We start from the raw sequence: 23,325 nt of genomic DNA, 5'->3' as shown, positions 1-23,325 counted from the left end.
ACTGTGAATATGTGATTCACGTACTTTTCTATTGTTGTCGGGGTGCCAGGAATAAATATCCGTTAAGCAAACAATGCATAGCTACCGCATAGTCAACAGTTTACGAACTGTCTCTGCATAGCACTCCCCGTTTCTGTAATAACGACACGTTGCTCGATAGTGAACCGCTCCATGGCAACTCAACTGAACATCTGAAGAAAAAATACAATTGCTCAATTAATAATCGGAATGATATATAACTGAAATGATAAGAACAGTGTTACCAACCTTCAAACAAAAAAATGACAAGCGATTTAAAAACCCTCGCACTTTGTGAAACACCCTTTAGTAGCCAGTTCCGCTGTACTTTGCAACCTCTGTTTCCTGTGGAATTCTCCTATGCAAGTCAGAGCATTCCAGGAGGCGGAGGAAACTGGACGTAAAGTACACCAGGAAGCAAATGTTCTGCACCTGCATCCCCAGCCATCGACAATATACCCCTAGACAAATTAAACTTTGCAGCCTAATATGTTATTATTATTATTTTTGTTATTTAGTGTCGCTTTTCTGCCACGTTTGGCTAATCATAAAGATGAGGATGAGTGATGATAAGATGAAAATGATGAAGGGACACTCACAAAGAACACCTGTGCACTGGTTGGGATTCAAACCCGGGTCCCCTGCTATTGTACATTGTAATAAAACATGCCTTTGGCTCTACATGTTAACCAAATTCTTCAGGTCAATTATAAAAAAAGAGAAAACAATAATCCCTCTTCCTGATACAGACAATGTGTCAAATCTTTTTATTAAGTTTGTCAGGATACCAATATAAAACTTTTGCTGATATTAATAAAGTTCTTTAAAATAAAAATAAAATGTGAATGTTCCATGGTTCATTCCATGCCTTAACCCATTAATGCTGAAGTTGTACACTTATTATTATTATGTTTGAAACATGAAGTCCAAATATGACATTAGATTCATTAACAAGTTTGTCACACACATGATATATACTGCCTTTGTAATAATCAGGGAATGGATTTATTTGTAAATACATATTTATATATGAAGCTGAAATCAGTTATATTTTTGCTCATCATGGCATGTAGACTCGAAAAATTCAGTTTTTATTTTCCATATTTGTACATATATTAGGTTTTGGCTCATATTCAGAGGCCTGCACGAGACCCGGAAGAAACCCATTCACAAGGAGTTGTGCCTACCATAATATAATATGCACGTCAAGCCAGGTGTGCAAGCAAGCTTCCCTGAACAAGATTTCGCAGGCTTCAATGCCTGCCAGGTTTTTCTCTTTACCCGGGTACTATAAAGTCACGTGAGACTTGATGTAGTTCCTGCAGTCAGATGCGAGCACCACTGTCAATGTTGCCAATTGCCATTATATTTCACTATGCATGGAGACATTTGAATTTATACTAGTCTCATAGGATTTGAGGTTTTATAACTGTTAGATTTTGTAACTTATCAAATTGGTTTCATTATTATGTCAAACCAACTACCACTTTTTTTCCAAATTTGTCGGGTTCCTCTGATGGTTTACTTTTTTTGTGTTTGAAACCTGTCGACTCCTGAAATGGAGATGTTTGGTTTCCTTTCGCCAAACATAACTGAAGAATAAAACATGCTAGTGTGTTAATAACAAGAAATTTGCTGAGAATGAAGCGGGACAGTTCAATTACAAAGGAAAGAATGCACCCCCTTTCCCCGTAGTTGTTTGGATCTTCCATCAGCTTGAAAGTATTTAATTTTCTATAAAATTATATCGGGGCATGGACCACCAGATGGGTTGTAAGGATCCCCCCCCCCTGGAAATTGAATAAGTTGATTTCAGTCACAGTAATTTACATCAATTATTATAATGGGGATGCAGGAACGTGTTAATTTCAAACTCAATTGTTGTTTTTTGAGGGGGGAACACTGTTACGTGGTAATATGCCCTGGAAAAAATACATTGCTTGCCCCTCCTTGAAAAAAAATTGTGTAAGTCCAAGATTTGGGGGCAATTGCTGTCCCTTGCTCCCCAGTGCACACGCTTATGTCTCCACCAGAGAACGTCGTTCATGCGCTACAAGTAGGTCATCAGATTTTTAAGCAGATCACTAGTATCCCAAGGAACAATCTCTCAATTTTTCCAAGTTTGACCTGGCAACACTGCCTCGAGCTCTGTAAATGGTGGGTAAGATGCACGAACGCTTTTCGCCGAAGGTTCTTTTCCTTGTGGTTGATCTATAGTGACTTCTGTCAAAAAACTAGGGATGGGACCGATTAATCGTACTCTATCGGTATCGGCCGATATAGGCATATCGGGGTATCAGTTTATCGGTAAAATTACCGATTATTTTACCGATCCGATATATCAATAAATATCTTATAATTTAGTGCAAAATTTTGCCATCTTGTTGTAATTTTTATAATTTTTGTAATTTTTGTAATCTCCATGCCCTTCCTTCTAAAAGAGTAAATGTATAAATATTGAACTTCTTTTGCACTGCAGTCACCTCGAAACACACATTTATTAAGGAGATCAATGAACATTTCAGGTTCTTCAAGGACCATTTCTAATTTTATATCGGATCAGTAATCGGTATTGGTAAATTTTATATCGGTACTTTATCGGTATTGGCCAGAATTTCATATCGGCCCATCCCTAGAAAAAACTGTTTACGGTACAAGGAAAAGGCCCGAAGATCATTCCTAATTTGCTCCCCCCACAAAGGTGACTAAAATGGATAATTAATAGGGCTGAGCCGATGCCGATGTATAGGTATCGGCCCATATCAGTGGCCAAAAGTATACTGATCAATATTTTTCTGGCATTTTGATAATTTGCAGGGTCTGCAAAAATGCCACATGACACTTATGTGGAATTAATTATCCTGGAAGTTCTGACGAATTCACAGTTTGTTGATTTTGTACCAATATTAATGTGAAACAAACTAGTTTTTGATTACGTTACAGGAATTGTTTATATTCTTACATAATTCTTGAATATTTTAAAGCAAAGCTCTGATAAATTGATGCTTAGAATTGGACTGGACTCATTAATATTTTGAACAACTTTTCATTGTCACAAGTTTCAAGTGCTGGAATCGGTAAGAGTACCAATATAAGTATTGTTGCAAGGTGGTATCAGCTCAGCCTTAATACTGAATAGTCAATTCCCCACAACATTGAATGTGAATTGTAACTGAACAATAAAAAATCGGGGACAGGTTGATCAGAAAGTATCCATTTAAATTTAATATTTTAAGCAATGGTATAGTTCTATTGGAATGCTTACATATTAAAATTGAAAAAAATTCTGAACTACTTTGAAACTATAACAATTTTCAAGTATTGGCATCGATATCAATTGGAATCTGTACAAGTATCGGCTCTTATCCCAGGATAAGAGTGTTAACCTGAAATTTGCCACTGTATCATTGAATTGTCTGTCTACAATCATCTCAAATTATATTATCACTAGCCAGCATACTTTTGGTGTAAGTTTGGGGAATGGCTTATTCATATTGTGTTCCACCCCCTGATGTTTGAATACAGTGTAAAAATTTTCTGACATGCACAACTTCATTTCTGTTTGCATTTACGCAGTTCTCATACAAAGTGATCGCCTGTCTGCTGGCACTGCAAACCAAGAACGATCTAGTGGGAAGATGGTAAAACACACGTAGAAACATAGGTGTTGCCTGTTCAAGCTTGGTGTTGTCAGTAAGAGCCACAAAACTGTGTAAAATGGACATCGAACAGAAGCGTGCAGCAGTGGTTGCCTTGCAAGGCAAAGAAGATGCCCGCTGAGATTTTCAAGGACCTAAAACATCTGGGCATTAACAGATTATTTGTTTATCGCACGATCAAAAGGTTTGCTAAGACCAATGGAATTGCTGACCTAGAAGTGGTCGTCCGCGGTCAGTCCGAACACCAGCTCTCGTCAAAGCCGTCAGGGAGCCAATTCGACGGAATCCAAGTCGCAAGAAGTCTCTCCTTGCAAAGCAGATGAATGTGTCAACAAGAACAATGTGCCGCATCATTAACGAATACCTTAGACTCAAAGGTTATCGACGAACAACTGGGCATTTCCTCACAACAAACCTAAAGTGTAAGCGACAGCTGAAAGCAAAGGCACTCTTGTGCTGACATGGTCGAAACGGCCACAGAGGAATTATTTTTACGGAGGAGAAAATTTTTGACGTAGAGGAATCCTATAACTGCCAGAATGATAGTGTGTATGCTCGGAGTGCTCAAGAAGCTAAGCAGAAGAAGAAATGTGTGCAGCGTTCCCATCATCCTGCATCCATCATGGTGTGGTGGAGCTTTAGCTTTGAAGGCATCACACAGCTGCATTTTTGCGAGAAAGGGGTTAAAACCACTGCAAAAGTGTATCAAGATACCATCTTAGAGCCTCTGGTGAGCAGTCCTGATTTGAACCCACTGGACTACAAACTCTGGTCTGTGTTGGAAGGCAAGGTCTGTCAGAAGCGTCATCGTAATTTGGAAAGTCTAAAACGGACCTTGACGAAAGCAGCCGCTGAAATTCCGATGGAGGTGATCCGTGCTGCAATAGATGCATGGCCAGACAGGCTTCGGGCTTGTGCCAAGGCAAAAGGTGGCCATTTCGAGTGAATGTTGTATTACTGTACATCTGAGAGGCACAATAAAGCTCCTTGACCTTTCAGTTATCAACCTACGTGCACTGTGTTTTTATGTCTACTCCCTGGCATGTGTATGAGAACTTATGACACAATCCTGATAAGTATTTTTTTAAGTCTTAACCTGCTTTCTTTCACTTGATGAATATCAGTAGTACTACACTGCCTTTCACGGCCAAGTCTTCCACGGAGCAGCGGCTATTATACCGGGCAGCGAGAGCGCATATGCTGGTAAATTGGATGCTATATCTGTAAATGGAACCGCTAGCTATGTAATAAAATAAGCTTGTACAATTACACGAACAGTTAAAATTAAAATGAACATGTCCCTTGTTACAAGAGGTGTTGGAAATGATGTCCTCCTGCATGCACACATTTACGGCAATTTTTAAGGAAATTTTCAGTAACACATGCAGTTCTTCTGAAATTACTTCAAATTATCTCCTAATATTTTCTTTCAATTCTTCTAATAGCCTCAGGTTTAAAAGCTTGGTGGCTAGCCACGCAGAGGACGTGATGATGTATCTTGTGCGAAGCGCCAGAGGGATTTTTTAGGCATATGTTCCAATCGTGCTCCATCGTCATCTAGTTTCTCCCCAATAAGCACATGCAATTTCACCCTTCACTTGTTATCAAGAACAGACCCTGTTTTCCAAAATTTGCTCATAGGTTCTTGAACATTATCTCTGCATGGAACAGGAACATCTGGGAATTCTGCTGCCAAACGCTGTCTGACTTTCCTACAAGAATTCGTAATGACATGTGTGTCACAAAAATAAAAATACCTTGTTTTAAATTGTATGTATAGCGTGGCATGATTATACTGCAGAAAAGCACCAGTAATACATAAAATAAAAAACAATCTAAAACACTTGTTTACATCTTTAACACGTGCAAACTGGACACCAGCTATCTGATACTGAAGCACTCACGTGTCCAGTGCGTAAAGCTGTGGGTCTAAATGCCAGCAGACACCCTCCCACTGCCTGGCGTATTAGCCGCCGCTTTACGGAAAACACTGCCATGAAAGGCACTGTATATGTGCTTTATTACAAAGGTTTATGTCATAACGAATGTTTTGTTTGATATTTTCAGAAAGCCTACAGAATCGCATTGAACATTTTGTAAAGAAGCAGAGACTAATGCAAGTTGAAGTTCCTGATGAAGAATCTGGTGACGAGAGGAAGACTTCGATAAGTGAAGGGTGAAAATCTCTTTTTTTGTGAATATACTGAAAATACAATCAAGTGGTGAAAATACATGTTCTTTTAATTATTAATACCTCTTGTTTCTATTCCAAGGCTTGTCATTGTACAGTAGGGTGTATCGAAAAAAAACTTTTTTTCGAAATGTTAAGGTGGCTAGTGCGGAAAAGTGGCCATTTGTGACCAAAAACACGTCTGATTTTTTGTTCAGATTTTTTGGAGGTCGTTTAGGTGGCGTGCATCGACCTTGAAGTTTTGATAGTGATTTGGTTATGCAACACGCACAATAATTTCACAAAAAGGTCATTATTTGGCTTTTTCATGTGTTTTTTCTGCATTATGGTCATTTATTGTTTTGTTTATGGCAAATATGTTACATTCCTGCCTTAGGGGTGGTTTCCTATGCTGTTTACGTATGCTTTTCGTCAAAAATTGTCAATTTGAGGCTAAAAACTCCATTTTTTCTATTGATGGTTTCCAATTGGTTTCGACTGTGTTTTATTCGAAAGTTTTCCGATATAAAAGACTAAATAAAATATTTTGGCTTTCTAATTGCTAACAGTTCCTCAATTACTGTCCAGCGCTTCGCTTATTTTCATAGCTTATTATGCTTTGAAAATAACCCAGAGCTGAACACTAGGAGGTGGCTGGACTGCGAGCTCCACCCACCCAAATTATGTTGGCAAACATAATTTTACTAATGGGCAGGCCAAGATTTTCTTCTAGTTTTCTCCTTGAACTTTATAGTCACTTTTTGTTCGAAATGTCGGCATATGTTCTCTAGATTCAAATTTCGCTTTGATGTAGCCATCACGTGCGCTGGCGCCGAAAGCGGAAGAAGCAGCCTCTTTGATAATTTTCACAAGTCGCTCCACTCCTTGTGTGTGGCAGGGGAAGTCCTGAATTTCCGCTATTTCTTGTTTTTAATGTAGTCATCTACTTCTTCATTTGTAATATTATTGGTCAACGGATGTTCGTGGAGGGAGCATGAAGCCAAATCAACCATGTCATAGTATTGGTCTGTATTAAAATTGATGGTTGGTAAAACAAAAGGGCGAATTCTTTTGCCTTTTTTCAATCCTCTTGCTTTCTTAATTCTTTGCCAACCAAGACTTCTTATTTCTGGGTTTTGGTCGGTTATTAAAGCCAGCAGGAGATTTTCAGGATGGGCGAAGAATGCATTTTGTTGAATGACCCTATTAATCTGATCTGTCAAGTGGTGTGGGAGAAATCGGGACAAGTGGATCAAATTCCAGAGGTGTCTACATAATGAAGGTGTACGCACCGGTGTGGTTTAGGATCAAGAAGGAACCATCATTAACTGACGGAGCCCGACACCTCTCGAATTTGATCCACTTGTCCCGATTCAACAAAACACATTCTTTGCCCATCCTGAAAATCTCCTGCTGGCTTTAATAACCGACCAAAACCCAGAAATAAGAAGTCTTGGTTGGCAAAGAATTAAGAAAGCAAGAGGATTGAAAAAAGGCAAAAGAATTCGCCCTTTTGTTTTACCAACCATCAATTTTAATACAGACCAATACTATGACATGGTTGATTTGGCTTCATGCTCCCTCCACGAGCCTCCATTGACCAATAATATTACAAATGAAGAAGTAGATGACTTCATTAAAAACAAAAAATAGCAGAAATTCAAGACTTCCCCTGCCACACACAAGGAGTGGAGCGACTTGTGAAAATTATCACAAAGGCTGCTTCTTCCGTTTTCGGCGCCAGCGCACGTGATGGCTACATCAAAGCGAATTTGGAATCTAGAGAACATATGCCGACATTTCGAACAAAAAGTGACTATAAAGTTCAAGGAGAAAACTAGAAGAAAATCTTGGCCTGCCCCTTAGTAAAATTATGTTTGCCAACATAATTTGGGTGGGTGGAGCTCGCAGTCCAGCCACCTCCTAGTGTTCAGCTCTGGGTTATTTTCAAAGCATAATAAGCTATGAAAATAAGTGAAGCGCTGGGCAGTAATTGAGGAACTGTTAGCGATTAGAAAGCCAAAATATTTTATTTAGTCTTTTATATCGGAAAACTTCCGAATAAAACAGTCGAAACCAATTGGAAACCATCAATAGAAAAAATGGAGTTTTTAGCCTCAAATTGACAATTTTTGACGAAAAGCATACGTAAACAGCATAGGAAACCACCCCTAAGGTACGAATATAACATATTTGCCATAAACAAAACAATAAATGACCATAATGCAGATAAAAACACATGAAATAGCCAAATGACATTTTTGTGAAATTGTTGTGCGTGTTGCATAACCAAATCACTATCAAAACTTCAAGGTCGATGCGTGCCACCTAAAGGACCTCCAAAAAATCTGAAAAAAATCAGACGTGTTTTTGGTCACAAATGGCCACTTTTCCGCACTAGCCACATTAAAATTTCGAAAAAAAAGTTTTTTTTTCGATACACCCTATTGTCCAGCCAATGGCAAAAATAATATCAAGGTACAAATTCATGAAAGTCAAGAAATCAAGTTGTAGGTCAAGAAATTATACTTGTGGTCAAGAATTTTTCCCTTCACAATGCCTGGTTGATTGATTTAGTTTTTTTTTCACTTTTCTGCCCCTTTAACTAATTGCGAAGATAAGGATGAATGGACAATCACAAATATATAGGGACGACCAACACAACCCCCACATAAGATTATACTGGCTGAGTCCAGATGCATTAATAGATAAAGCAAGTCTAATTCTCTTGTTAAATACAGCTTCAGTTTTTATCTTAATTGGCCTTTTGGTAGTGTTATTTATTGAATAAATACTTTTTTAATTGCTAATGTCCAACTTTACCGAAGTACTGGTTGTATAAATAAAGGTTAAGAAAAATGAAAAAAAAGGAAAGTCATGAATTTTGGATGTTGTTTTGGTAGATACTCTGAATAGGGAAATTGGCCATAACTATTTTCATTCTTTCCTATTCTACATCCTGTATTGTTTTAAAATGTGGGATTCTGTTGATGTGATGCAGATATTATCCTGTTGGTTTTTATTTACATTAAGATGTTGACTGCCACAATACAATAAAAAAAAATCCCTCAGGCCATGATGTTTTATTACAATATATTATTATAATAAAAATGTTGAAAGCAATATGTTTCTTGATGCTTAGTTAAAAATTTATTTTTAATTATTTTATGTGTGCGAGTCATATGAAACTCATGCGGTGCTAGAATCAATTATTACCCTGCATGCCACGTGAATTATAGACTCTCAGCATATTTGGTGTTTTTTCTTAGTATTGTTGTTGTTTAATTTTCTGAGCATTGAATCTTTTGTTATTTACATCATGGCTGCAGTATATTATTGTCTCTATATCGTTCGAGCAGGTGGCGAGTAATAATTCAAGGCAAAACATGCACACTGAAAAACTTAACTCTTCATGAATGAAAATGTTTTTTTTTGTTTACTTCTCAGATTTAAGTGAAATTTAAAGGCAAAAATAAATATAAAATAAGTTAATGTACATCTAAAAATCCACGCTTTTTATATTGTTTGTAATAATTGTAACAATAGCACAATCACTAAATAACATTTTCACGAACTATCTGCAAAATTTTGTCCCCGGGGCCACTCTTGATGTAACATGTATGCTATAGCACAGTAGCGAGAATTATCAGTGCACCACGCGGTTCCCAAGGTAAGTAGACATGCGAGTTAAGTACGCTTCACGAGGCCCCGGGCTTAAACTCGTGTGGCAGCTAACGTGTTAATGACCAACCCAATGTAGAAAACAGACCAACTGAAAATGGCGATGGACAATTTACCTATTTCTGTTGCCATTTGGTGTACAAGAAAATAAGCAGTGATTGATTAATTGATTGGGAATATTGATTAACCACTTTTTTTGCAGCTTATAGTGCACATCCCATGTAAGCATGATTTTGTTGTTTCATGTTTAAAGAATCCACATACACTAGGGATTAACTTCATTTAAGTTTCATATCTATCGCTTTTTGTACAAGGGTTACTTACAGGGTGTCTGAAAAATCCTGCACCATAGGCAAAATGGTAAAATTGTGATAAAATTAATTTTGTCGTTCTTTGGAGCTGCTGAATGGGCCCCACTCTCGCTGGATTTGAATCTGCTGGACTATGTTTTCTGGGGGTATGTTAAATCCCTGGTGTACAGCGTGAAGATGTACGATATGGCTCATCTTCACACAAGAATCGAGGATGTATGCGAAGCCATTGACCCAGATAATGTCCCCCGTGCGCTCAACAATTTGCGATTCCGCCTACAAACATGTGGAACTCAACGGAGAGCACATTGAGCAAATATTGTGATTTTGCCTATATTGTGGGACTTTTCGGACACCCTGTATATTCAAAGGCCTAATTGCATGACTTTTGGGACACCCTGTGTTAGCATGTTTTAGCAACAAATTTTCGCGATGTATTAGGAACATTGTATGATTGTAGAAAACTTCTTACGTCACGTGCCGGCAACATATTTGTTGTCTACTCCGTCTGTCCTCGACCAGCCCTGAAGATGACTCCATGAAGGAGTTGAAAGCTTGGAAGAACTCCGAAGTGTTTTTTATCATGCTGTTAGTGTGTGATTTTAGTGTTTTAACAAATAGGAACATTGTGTTCCTACTGACGGACCCCTACAGAGACAGCCTGGGGTAACCACTCAGGAAAATACGAGGTTTATTTTTTAATTAGGGGCCGTTTTGAAATAAAACTAAAACATGCAAAGGAAGAAATGTAATTACCTCTGTGGCTGCTCATATGCACATTCAGCTACTTCTCAACGTAGTTCCCATAGTTGTTGAGACACTTACCGTAGTGGCAGATGAGCTTTTGTAGACCCTCACCAAAGAAATCTGCTGCCAAGTCAGACAGCCAATCTGTCACGGTCTGTTTGGCTTCATTGGTGCTGTTGAATCGCTTCCCAGCGAGGAAAGTCTTCAAGTGGGGGAATAGGTGATAATCGCTAGGGGTGAGATCCGGACTTAACGGAGGGTGGTCCATTTGCTCCCAGTCAAATGAGTCAATGAGCGACTGTGTGGCCGTGCATTGTCATGCAGCAACATGATACCGGAAGATGGCATTCCTCGTCGTTTATTCTGTATTGCTCGAGTGTTGCAATAAACGGTTGCATTAACTTTTGTCCATTCGGCAGAAACTCGATCAGAAGCATCCCGAATCTGTCCCAGAAGATGGTGAGCATGAGTTTCTTGGTGTAGGTCACTTGCTTGAACTTCACCTTTGTGGGGGATGATGTGTGGTGCAATTCCTTGGATTGTTGTTTTGTTTTGGGGGTGTAGAGGGACTGGCAATAAATGTCTGCCACTTTCACATTTTTCGCGGTCAAAAACTGATCGTATCTCACACTCGGCAGGATTTTCAATCACCTGCATCACTCCCATTGCCAACCACACCAAGTGTTTCACAACATGCAAATGGCATCCGTTTACGTGCAAGGCATGTTGGTAACTAACAAAACGCCAAGCATGCAGTGTTGCCAACGTGAGCGCAAAATTGCCCCTAATTAAAAAATAAACCTCGTAGATTGCTAAAAGCCCTTTCTAACCTAAGCATACATGCATTTATTGCAATTACAATTCTGCTTAGTTCTAATAATGCATGCTCTGCCACCCTAGGAGGCTCTGGAGTGAGCAAACAAAAACAAGTCTCTGCGCAAGTGGTGACTCAAGAGGGCTCGACCAATGAACTCGCGAGATTGGAAGTGAATGCAGCTACCAGCAGCATGCACTGCTTTGCTCTGCCAACTTGCTTTCTCCTCTTCTCTTCCATTACGCATGGGCTTGCTCCACCAATTCCAGAAACAGTATAGGTTAGGAGGGCCAGGTTTAGAACTCTTAGCAATCAATTTTCATGACTCAACAGGATGTGATTGGAGTCAGACCAGAGAATAAGGGGAAGGTTAATTTGATTTGATTTGAAGTTAAAATTTTGGGAGCGTCAGCACTAAGGCTATTTTGCTCCCGTCACATTATGCGGGGGCCAGCCCCTTATCATTACAAATAACAACTCGAACGTTGCATAACTAAAAATCTTAAAATGTTCTGACTTCTGTTAAAAGCTGAGGCTGTAAATGGGCACCCAGCACACACAAGGACAAAAAACAGGACAACACACACAAAATTATACTGGCCATAGTGCCAGTCGCCAGAGCCTCGTTAGTCTGCAGTCCAGGGTGTACTGACGTGGAAGTGAGGTTGACATTTGGGTGTACTACGTGGAAGTACACCCCTTACACCCTGGGGAAGGTTAATGTATTATCAAGAAATGTTTGAAAATAGGGCTTAGAAAAGTTTCTTAACTACATATATTTTTACATATATTGTACATAACACCAACATCAGCAGTAAAGAAAACTACTTACTTCAAAACACTTCACAGAATATTACCTTTCTTTTTCTGCCACACTTATACTTGCAAATTTCACAGCACTTACATTAGATTGAATTTTTTGCCTTAAACTTAGTTTTATTCATGCCTTTATTCACCTTCCTATGAATTTTGAATGAATACGTGTTGTATAGAGATTTCTTTATCACACTATAAATTGCACAATCCACAACTGATTTATGTTACGACGACACTTCTGTATTTCATCTTGAATTTTTTCACTGCAATGTACTGTAGATGGGATTTTTTAACACTAAATGAAAATATGTTGTATTATTATTTTTACAATTCTACTATGGATTCACTATTGACACAATACCATATGAAAGCAGTTGAAAATCACCTCTACAGATTTTTACACTTTAAAAATGTTAATTTCTTAAAAAGTTTCAAGTTCATATTTGGGAAATGAGAGACGCGGTAGTAGATAAATACAGAGCAAATGGTACTAACTTTTTCTGCAAAACTGTTTTTTTCCTTCATAGTTTTATTAATTTCAGTGGTAGAACTATGAAAAAAAAAAAAAAACAGTTTCACGGAAAAAGTTAGTACCATTTGCTCTGTATTTATTTAAGTTTCCCATTGCAGGTATCTGAACAAATCCCGCCAAGTACACAGTGTTTTTGATAATTCTTCTTTTGGGTTTCTTGACAGTATGATGGTTTTATTACTCCATGAAGCAACATTGAAGTGTTCTGAATTGGTGAGATTTTTCCTAGAAAGCCGCTTCTTTCCACCTGTTGCGTTAGTAACTGATACTAAAGACAGTATGTATACATATTGTTTTATACTGATACATTAATATACAAATGCATACCACAAGAAGAAAGATCACCCGGCAGCGTAAGGCACTTCCCTACCCTTCAATCGTAAAACAGCAACAGATCTTTATCGAGAGAGTATGCTGTTCATTCATGCTTCGTATTAACCTCGCCTAGTTTTTCAGTTGGTAAGATCCTTATTTAACGAGGTGTGCATAAAAACAGAAGATAGATGCAATGCACACACAGCTTATTTTGTATTGTTGCATGTCGGGTGACCTTAAAGTAATGCGCCTTTTAGTCCAGCTGGCCAGCTCACTTCTGCAACAGACATTTTAAAGAGGTGATTATTTCTACGCACTAATACTACTTCCAGTAACATAAAAATAAACCAATATAAAAATTAATAGCTTCATCAATCTGTCTTGTCACTCACCCCCCCCCCCCACCTCCCAGGGCAGGGGTAGACAAAACTAAAAATAATTCAGGCGCCAGCTCAATTTTCTCACGAGCCACCTCTCTCTCCCTCTCTGTGACATTTCACGCACAAAATGTAAGGTTCTAGACACAAGATGGATTAAAATATACTGAACGGATTTCATAGAATAATGAAGTACTTTGTCGTCTCTCCCAACAAATGAAGAAAATGTGAATATGATGGTATAGATTCAATGCATGAAAAGCATTAACGAAAATGTGTTGGTGTGCGACGCTTTAAAAATGTAGCAAAATTTGACTTCATTTGTGAAGCATATAGGCCAGAGCTTATAATAATTTTATTGGTGATATACAGGGTAATTCAAAATGAATGGTACAACTTTACAGTGATTATGACGTTGCTATTTATGATACAGAATCAAACAAGGCCTCAATATAATGAAAAACTCTGGAAGTTTTCTTCTCACTCAGTCGGCTAATGCTGCTTTGCTGCTCTTCCACCACGATCGCCAGTGTTGCAAAATGGCTAGTGACCAGTAGAAGGTGTATTGTGTGTTGGAGCTATCGAGAACTGATTCACTCGCAAGGGTGCAAAGACATTTCCACATGCGTTTTGATAGTAATGCACATGTTTCACCCTTTTGAGAGATTTGCCAAAGTTACAACTGCGAATTGTTAGTGTCTCTGAAATCATGTACAATGACTGTCTCGTGCACAGCATGTACTTGCTTACCGTTTGGACGTTTACCGCATTACACGTGGTTCCCATGTTGAATCTTTGTAATGTGAGTCATGTGAGTAAAACTTCCACAGTTTTCCCCATGTTGATGCTTTGTCTGATTTTCTATCATAAATGGAAACGTCATAATAACTGTGTAAAGTCGTACCATTCATTTTGAATTACCCTGTATATAAATTATATGCATTCACACACATTTAATCCTTAACGAATAATTTTCAGATTAATTTATTTTGGTATTTACATGGAGTAGGATGGAATGCACCAAATGCTCTAAGAAAGCCATGAATCCAACTGAGATAAAGCTACATATTTTGAAATGTGACCTTAAAACATCTATTTTATTAATTAATGCAATATTGGACTAATTGATTCTTCCCCAGGTGTAGCCTTCCTAAAGTAGACTCAACTTGTAACAGCATGAATAATCATGCAGTACATTCTAATATATGGCCGTCTCTACCATATCTCTGCAGATTTTAAATTTCAGATATCAACAGTGCAAAAATGTATAATGGCATGTTTGTTATTCTGATTTAATGATACACGTGATACAGAAAACATACACACATTAAAAAATATATACTGTACTTGTTATTTACGAAAAGGTAAAGGAAATTTCCATAATTCAAATTATTAAAAAAAAATAATAATTAAGAACTGGATTTGAAAATTCAGGCACCATGGTGACCATTTGTCTACCTCTGTCCCAGGGTGTATGTTATATATTTTTTAGTTTGCAGATTTTTTATTTGCCTCAGGCTAATCATTGCAATGACTGAACAAAAACTGCATGAATTAGATGAAAGAAGAAATATAATTAAACATCACAGTAAAAGTAAATGTGGTTTTAACATTGCACAGGTGATGTTTTGCGTTTCCACACTGTGAGTTGAATTGGGAAATTAAAAATTAACCAGGGGGGAAAAAAAATCAAATCGCAATATGGAAACTAGGAATAGCCAAATCTGGATTTAATTTTATCCAGATTATCAGAATTGACTGGATATCTGGATTAATGTGTGCATTATCCGGACAGCTTTATCATTTATTACGGGCTATCCACATATTCTTTTATTTGTCATGCCACTGTACAGATTTTCTACAAATCCTTAATAAAATATGTACCATCCAGTTATTCGGATTGCATGGATATCCAAATTATCTGGATACCCGAATTTTGATATTCAGTTGCATCTGAAACGGATATTGGATAATTTGAAATCCAGATACCCAGATTTTGTAGACATCCCTAGTGGAAACACAAAACATCACTTGTGCAATAATGAAACAGTTTGAGCCCACAAGCATCAGAATGTACTCTGCTTTGATTTCCATTACAGACTTTTAATGCATAAATATTAATGGTAATTACACCGCAATTCCCCATGCAGAATTTTATAAACCAAATTGTAGTTATGCAATGCATACAAATTACACAGGTAATTACACTGCAATTCCCCATGCAGAATTTTATAAACCAAATTGTAGTTATGCAATGCATTACACAATCTCTTGATGTTTGAACTTTTGTCACAAGTACTAAATATGTAATCACTATTAATTTCTCACAAGAAAAGGTAAAGAAAAAATTTGCATTCTAATGTTCTATACCCAAAAACTTGCTCACATTCAACAATGGAATCAGATTAGGCAAATGCTGGTGTTTGATTTCTGTTAATTTTGTTGAACGGAATTCTGCTAAAAATCCTACATTTTCCAGTAGCAACATGATCAGAAAATTCCACACTTAAGCTACAACTAAAAGTGCAATCTTCTACAGATTCACTGAAATTGATACTCCAACTTCTCTTAGCTAGAGGCCGCGGTGGCTCAGTCGGTAACGCGTCTGACTACCATGCTCAAGGTCCCGGGTTCGATCCCCGGCCGGTTCAAATCCGGGAACTTTTCTAACGGTGGAAGCGGCCCCGGCGCCCACCCAGCGTCGAATAACATGGGTACCTGGGGGAAACCCTGGGGGGTAAAGGCGGTCAGGGGCGTGATGCTGATCACATCACCCCCACTCACGACCGGATCAAGAAAGTGTGGGGCGTTACCCCCACACCCCCTATACGCCTTCATGGCGTGGTGCTATGCACAGGGGAACACTTTACTTTACTTTTTTTTTACTTTAACTTCTCTTAGCTATTTTTCAAGTCATTCATTTCTCCGATTCTCGAATACTGTTCTCCAGTATGGGCCATGGCTTCCAATACAAATCTTTCTAGCATGCATTCCGTCCTCAGCTTCTTTACCGCCATTGTTCGTCACATAATTCCTTCTTTGCGGCATCTTCAGAAACCTGACATCCTGACTACTTTGAACATCCAGTTACTGCAGACCCGATGTGATATGGCCGAAATGAAATTTTTCTATAAAATCATCAATGGAAAGCTAAGATCTGAATGTCTACTTACAGAATTCAACTTCCGAGTTCCCTCTCGATCAACCCGAAACACTGAATTGTTCCGCAACTCTACCGCTAGGTTTTCCCTTATACAGCACGCTCTATTCCACAGGTTGCCCCAGTTCTATAATAAACTACCCACAAACATAGACATTTTTGCCCCTGAAAGTATTTTCTGATCTTCCCTAAAAATGAATATGTAAATCTTTGTTTGTTTCCTTGTTTATGTCTTATGTTTATATTTAACCTTTCTTGCTTTCACCTAAAACCATCTTGACTTGTTCTTGTTATTTGTTCGAGTTTTCAGTGTAAAATAGCCTTAAAAGTGATGTATCTGAAACTTGGAATAAATAAATAAATTTGTCTAGTCACAAAAGCCAGAAAACGGCAGCGATGGGACTCTGGGAGGCCATGGCTCTTAAGAGGGCTGTTGCGCTATGCAGTTTAGTTAGTAGTTATTAAATTAGATACCGAAGTGGTAGTTATCCTAAGGTCCACTAAACAATTTTGCCCTGTAATCATGAGAACCTAGATTTCAATCTTATCCAAGTCATACTTGATTACTTGGAATTCCACTTTAAACAGTATGTGAGTCCCAGTTAACATATCTGTGCATAAAATTGACTTAAGGCCGAATCACATGGAACTGAGCTTTCTACTAGAAAACCTAAAGCCCCTATCACACTGAACTGCATTTCTAGTAGGAATGCCCTAGTTGGCACTGAACTGACTTTCTAGGTAGAAATCATGGCTGCCTGCTTTTGAGGAATAGGACATGTTCTAATTGCTACTAGCTTTCCTCGACTGGATTCTGTGGAACAGCCAATCAGAACAAAGTTTGGCCATGTGAAGATAATCTGTGAGTTTGCAAGGCAGAGTTTTTTGTCTGTGGTTTCAGAGTGTTGGCTGTTTACTTTTTTTATCGAGAAACGGATAAACTATAAAGAGATGATGTGCAGTGCATTCGTGTTCAGTTCATTAATATTTAGGTATTTATGCAAAGCGATGAGATGTGTACGTGACAAATATGATTGGCTGAAAATGAAAATCCTTATTATTACAAGTGTTTGACTTTTTTTCCCCTTTTTTTGTGAATAAATCCTGCGAATCCCATGTATGAATATTGCAAACCGAGTTAAAAAGCTTTTTCGGTACGCATTGATTACCATATTTTTTTCTCGAGCCAATCTCTAGTTCATACGTTTCCTTTTTTAATAAAAGCACAAAGCCTACACCATTCTTCAAATTGCTCGTCCACCTTTAAGCCGGCTTTAGACGAAAGCATTTCCATTAACATTTTTGCTAGCATAAATGCTTCCAAAAATCTTATAACAGATGATAGTACTTTACATTTCAGTTGGCTGTTCCAATTACAATCTATAATACATACAGCACGGAAGGTACGTCGAGTTACACCATCTATGGTGAGTGCACAGTGTTTACAATTGAAAATGCTAAAACATTATTCTATACATGTACAGTAAACATTGTAAAGTATGTATTTTATCAGCGCCATTCTTCTCTACCTAAAACCATGCGAAGCGATATTTCTCTTGGTTGAATAGTTATCTTATTTTAAAAGTGTAACATATTGTGATGTGCGTATTAACCACAGCTAAATAATGAAGAACTTTAAAAAGATCTAAGATCAATTACTTACGTGTGTGAGTACGATTTGTAGATCAAAACAACGTTTCAGTTTCAGAGGTCAAAACTGCCTCCTTCTTCAGGTTAATGCGCATTCTTAGGCACCATACATGGTGTCACGTTAAGAAGGTGTTATTTGAGGATACAGGTTAAAGGTTATGGTAAAAAACACTTATTAAAGAACCCGCATTGTAGCTATAAAATGTCCACACACAAATCTAAAACTGCGCATATCACAATCTAAAACCTCATAAAAGAAACGTCCGAAGCGGCTGTTAGAAACCACCGGGCCAGTGCTTGGGAGAAGCGCTTTTTATAGCTACAATGTGGGTTCTTCAATAAGTGTTTTTTACCATAACCTTTAACCTGTATCCTCAAATAACACCTTCTTAACGTGACACCATGTATGGTGCCTAAGAATGCGCATTAACCTGAAGAAGGAGGCAGTTTTGACCTCTGAAACTGAAACGTTGTTTTGATCTACAAATCGTACTCACACACGTAAGTAATTGATCTTAGATCTTTTTAAAGTTCTTCATTTTTTAAAAGTGTGAAGTGATACGTTGTTTACATCTCACTTGGCCGCCATTATGGGAACCAAAGACTATCGACAAGTACGGTGTAACAAGTATCATGTGAGGCGAAAACTAGCAAATGGCTAGCCACTCCAGCATCAACTAGAGCAGGGGTTTCCAACTGGCGGCCCGCGGGCCGCATGCGGCCCCCGTTGCCTTTTTCTGCTGCCCGCGAAGCCAGTTTGCAAAATACGTTAATTTTATTTATTTTTATTAAAATACGTTATATTTTTACTGAAGGAACGGAAGCTCTGTGAAGAAAGACCATATCACAGGTAGAATTGATTTTGCAGTCAATAATGATCATCAGAAGAATCTAAAGTGACATAACTTTCTCTTCACACCATGCATTCCACCCCTTCGCTATGTGGGATGAACTCGCCCGCTTCCGTGAAGGCTTCACTCTTTGTGTTTAGAAACAAACTGCGGCGCTATAGAGATCTGTTTCACTACGCACGAAGTACGAAGAGATTTCCAGTGTTCCAACTCGGATTGTGCTGTGACTGTTAAAGTTTGTGCAAATATCGAAATGAGCAATATCTCCAAAAAACGTAAGATTGAAAATGAAAATAGCTTCTCTTGAACCTAAATTGCGTGATTTGCAAGGCGATGTGTTCCTTCAAACTAGGCAAGAAAAGGGGCCAAATTTTTTCAAATACCTTATAAAGGAACGCTTTCCAAACCTTCGTAGTTTTGGGCAAAGAATGACATCAATGTTCGGCAGCACATACACGTGTGAAAGTGTTTTTTCTTCAATGAAGTTCATCAAGAACCGCTACAGAAGCAGACTGGCAGATTCTTCACTCCTTCACCTTCTGAGACTTTCAAATACAGAAATTCACATACAACTTTAATAAAACATGCAGATCGGGCTCAATTCTTACATTGAACACTTACTATGAAGTAGGGACATTGAATTTTCGCGATGCGCGAAATCGCGAAATGTGAAAAAAATATGCAATTTTGAACATTCTGCACGTAACTACACCCCCAATGATGAAATATGCATGAGTTTTATTCGCGAAGTAATGCGAAATGTGTGCTTTTCCACGAAATGAACGCTTTTTCGTGGAATAACCGTGAAATATCATCAAATTAAGTAGAAAACACCCAAAAACCGGCAATCGAGGTTGTGCGCGCAAACTGTAGATTTGTAACGAAACGTTTGTCTAAAGTTTCCTACCACTTGCAGCTGAAGAACGTTTTTTAACTTCCATCACATCAGGAAGACGCTGTAAATTGGGATTGCCTATGCACATAATCTCAGTTCGAAAACTTCGCTCCATGTCAAGCTGCATTCCTTTCTTCCCCCGAATATGCATTTTAGAAATGAAGTGATTTTTTCTTGATGTTTTCTTTTTGGTTGGGCAGCTAAGTACTTGTGTATGTGTAAAGTATATAAAAATGAAGAAATAGTTTATCAATTTATAGCTCTTTTGTATGTTGTTTCCTCTCATGATGAAAAAGTGTGTGCCAATTCTTTTTTTTCCATCGCTGGTATATACCGCTGATCTAACATTTTATTTACCGCTCTCCTCAGTTTTTATTTACCATAAATTAGTGTCCCTACTATGAAGTATTATGTGTATGGTGTGTCTTTAATTTCTTTCAGTTCATCAATAAGTATTGGGTTTTTGTGAAATAAATTGTAATTATACAATTTTGATTTGTAATTCCATTGTTTTATTGCCTCATTTTAGAAATTTAGGTCATGCGAAAGTACTACATTTTCAGTTCAGTACTTACAATTTTTGTAATTTGTAAGCCCCCCCCAAAAAAAAATGCGGCCCGTCTATCAACTGCTGGATATAATTTTGGCCCTCGGACCTTTTGAAGTTGGAAACCACTGAACTAGAGCATTCCTACTGGAAATCCAGTTCCGTGTGATTCAGGCTTTAGTTGGTACTGAACTGGTGGTAGCTGGAAATGATGCCTGCATGGCTGGCTGCAAAACAGGTTTTAGCGACTAGACCGTGTTCTAATTGCAACTTCCTTCTCTGCTAGATGCTGTGGTAACAACCAATTAGAGCAAATGTTTGGTCACATGAAGAGAATCTATGAGTTTGGCAAGGAAAATAGGTTTTTGTCTGAAGTTTCTGTGTTATTTCTGCAATTTTTTTGTTCGCTGCTCGATAAAAAAGAGTAACAGAAAAGAGGTGCAATCGTGTTTATTAATATTTAGGAACTTATCAATAGCAATGAGATTTGTACACAACAGATGTGATTAGGCAATAATGAAAATCTTTATTGTGTATTAAATGTTTTGACATATTTAGTTGAAGAAAACAAAAGAAACAAAAAAAAAATAATCCTGCAGTTTATTAAAAAGCATGTCGAGTACACCTTAATTACTATATTTTGTTTTGAGCCAATTTCTAGCCAATACTTTTCTCCTTTTTCTTAACCCTTTAATTTGTCGCCGCCTTGTAATCAAGGGATGACAGGTTAGATATCCAGTGGAGGCACACAATGGTTCGGATCGTACTTTAACCTTTATCGAATGACTGGTCAAAATTTCGACCAGCAGGGTGCGACAGCAATTAACATGCTATTTCTTGAAAACTACACACAATATTTTTGATCTTTAGCATACATATAAAGGTATGACATACTCTAATTTCAAAACAATACATCCATTTTTACTATTATTAACAAGCGATGTTTGAAAAAAGTCCTTTGTTTCCCTTTTGTTACTATGGGATAAATTGAAGATAAAGGGCTGTAACTGCTCAACCAGTGCATCTTTTTGAACAATTTAAATTCTAAATGTAAGAATGAGTAAAAAGCAACATTTTAAGTAACATCCGACAATTAAGGGTCTAGGGGGAAGCGGAGGCAAAGGCGAGAAGTTCGAAATTTTCCGTAATTGTGCAAAATTTCCAAAGCCTGTAATTTCAGTTTTTTTTTCAAAGTTGCGATACATGCATGACATATGCTCAGAGAGTTGTCTTTTGTCATGCTTCCCTCCAAATTTGGTCCATCCAGTGTCCAAAGGGCCAAATCTGGAAGTGAAATTCCAGACATTGTCCTGAATCTGACAACACTGCCGCTTTATATATTATTATTTTTTTACTCAAGAAGTTATGAGTCTGATTTCAACGAAACTCTGCACGGTTGTAGGAATGTACCACCGATATATATTACATTTCTTTCATTCACTTCAGTCTATTTAACGGGGCACAGGGCATACCGAACTTCATTTGAAAATAGTAGTAACAATGGATATATCGTTTTGTAATTCGAGTATATCTTTATATGCATACTAAAGATAAAAAAAGACAGAACTGAATTATAGTGTATGTATACTTTTGTAGAAATTACACGTCAATTGCTGCCACGTGCTGCTGGTCAAAATATCGACCATTCAGTGTTAAGGGGTATACATGTGGCGGTCAAAATTTCGACTGTCAGGCAGCTAAAGATTAACTTGCTAAAAACAACACGAAACGCACAAACAGCACGATAAAAAAATACTTTAAGAGTTTGTCCAAGCTTTCAATTCCATCTCGGAATCATCATTAGGGCCGGCAGAGATGGCAAAGGGGACACCGTTGAGTTTCAGCAGGCACCACTCGCTGTGCAAGCCGGAAGATGTTGTTGCAGTCCTGCAGTGTTGGTAAGTTCTTATTTGTTGAGATTGATGGCTGAGGAAAATGGGTTTGTAAGTTTGACTCTGTTATACCATGCTAAATAAAGATTTCCATGTAAATTGTCATTGAGATTATTTGTGTTTTTAATCATGTGTACACCTTCTTTAATATCCCGTTCTATTTTTCTTTCAGAAAAACACACCAATCAATGGAATTGAAAGCGTGGACAAACTCTTAAGAGCATTTTTTACCATGCTGTATGTGCGTTTTGTGTTGCTTTTTAACAAGTATGTTGCTGGCATGTGACGAAATAAGTTTTTTACTGTCCATTCTAAAGCTTTAATTTTGGCAATTGTAAGGAAAGTAGCAGCATTAGCTATTTTCCTATGACATTCTTCCTCAAGTGGCTTGTCCATCTTTTTATCTTGTCTGCTCTGTGCAATGCCTTGTGGGAACAAACATTTGTCACCAAGTATGATGATGAGTACTGCGTGAGGAGAAAACTAGCAGATCAATAGTCCAAGCCCAATTGGCAAATCCACCATGAAATCTAGCCTCTTGTGATTCAACCTTTAAAAATGAACTTTCGACAGACAAACTCATGACAGAGAAAAGAGAAACGAACACACTCACCTTCATTCTGCGAGCCGATGAAGCTCGGGGTCAGTCTTCCCATTCGTCATCTTCATCCTCAGAGTCCTCTCCATCAGAACTAGAGCTGTCGGAGTGGATTGCCCGTGACCTGTCTGCCAGGGCTCGAGCCAGTGCGCCAGCCAGGCTGCTCTCGTCTGAGGTTTCTGCTGGAGCTTTTGGGGTAGGCTGGACCTTTAACGACAACAACGTGTCACAATAAGGATGCATGCAAACCAACTAAAGAATTTATATGCAAATCCGTGAATATGTCACTTAT

At 38.0% G+C, this 23,325-nt stretch overlaps 2 protein-coding genes across 5 annotated transcripts in view; one reads left to right on the top strand and one right to left on the bottom strand.

The window, feature by feature from the left end:
• LOC145996593 (tRNA pseudouridine(38/39) synthase-like) overlaps positions 1 to 5,921 on the top strand; it is a 123,908-nt gene extending 117,987 nt beyond the window's left edge. Inside the window, exon 8 of the mRNA XM_083133145.1 lies at positions 5,745 to 5,921. Within this exon, the coding sequence (XP_082989271.1) occupies positions 5,745 to 5,857 (113 nt within the window). The 3' untranslated portion in view covers positions 5,858 to 5,921. The remainder of the gene's footprint in view (positions 1 to 5,744) is intronic.
• A 6,237-nt stretch (positions 5,922 to 12,158) lies between these two features.
• The window catches only part of LOC145996592 (uncharacterized), a 95,076-nt gene continuing 83,909 nt past the window's right edge, over positions 12,159 to 23,325 (bottom strand). For all 4 annotated transcript variants that reach the window (XM_083133140.1, XM_083133142.1, XM_083133144.1 and 1 more), the window contains 2 exons: positions 23,049 to 23,240; positions 12,159 to 13,340 (listed from right to left, as the gene is read on the bottom strand). In XM_083133140.1, coding sequence (XP_082989266.1) covers positions 23,079 to 23,240 — 162 coding nt within the window. In that variant the 3' untranslated portion in view covers positions 12,159 to 13,340; positions 23,049 to 23,078. The remainder of the gene's footprint in view (positions 13,341 to 23,048; positions 23,241 to 23,325) is intronic.

This window comes from Lepisma saccharinum, chromosome 12, assembly GCF_977018435.1.
Source record: "Lepisma saccharinum chromosome 12, izLepSacc3.1, whole genome shotgun sequence".
NCBI classification, from domain to species: domain Eukaryota; kingdom Metazoa; phylum Arthropoda; class Insecta; order Zygentoma; family Lepismatidae; genus Lepisma; species Lepisma saccharinum.
The sequence above is the reverse complement of the archived record's forward strand: the minus strand, read 5'-3'. Positions and strand labels throughout refer to the sequence as shown.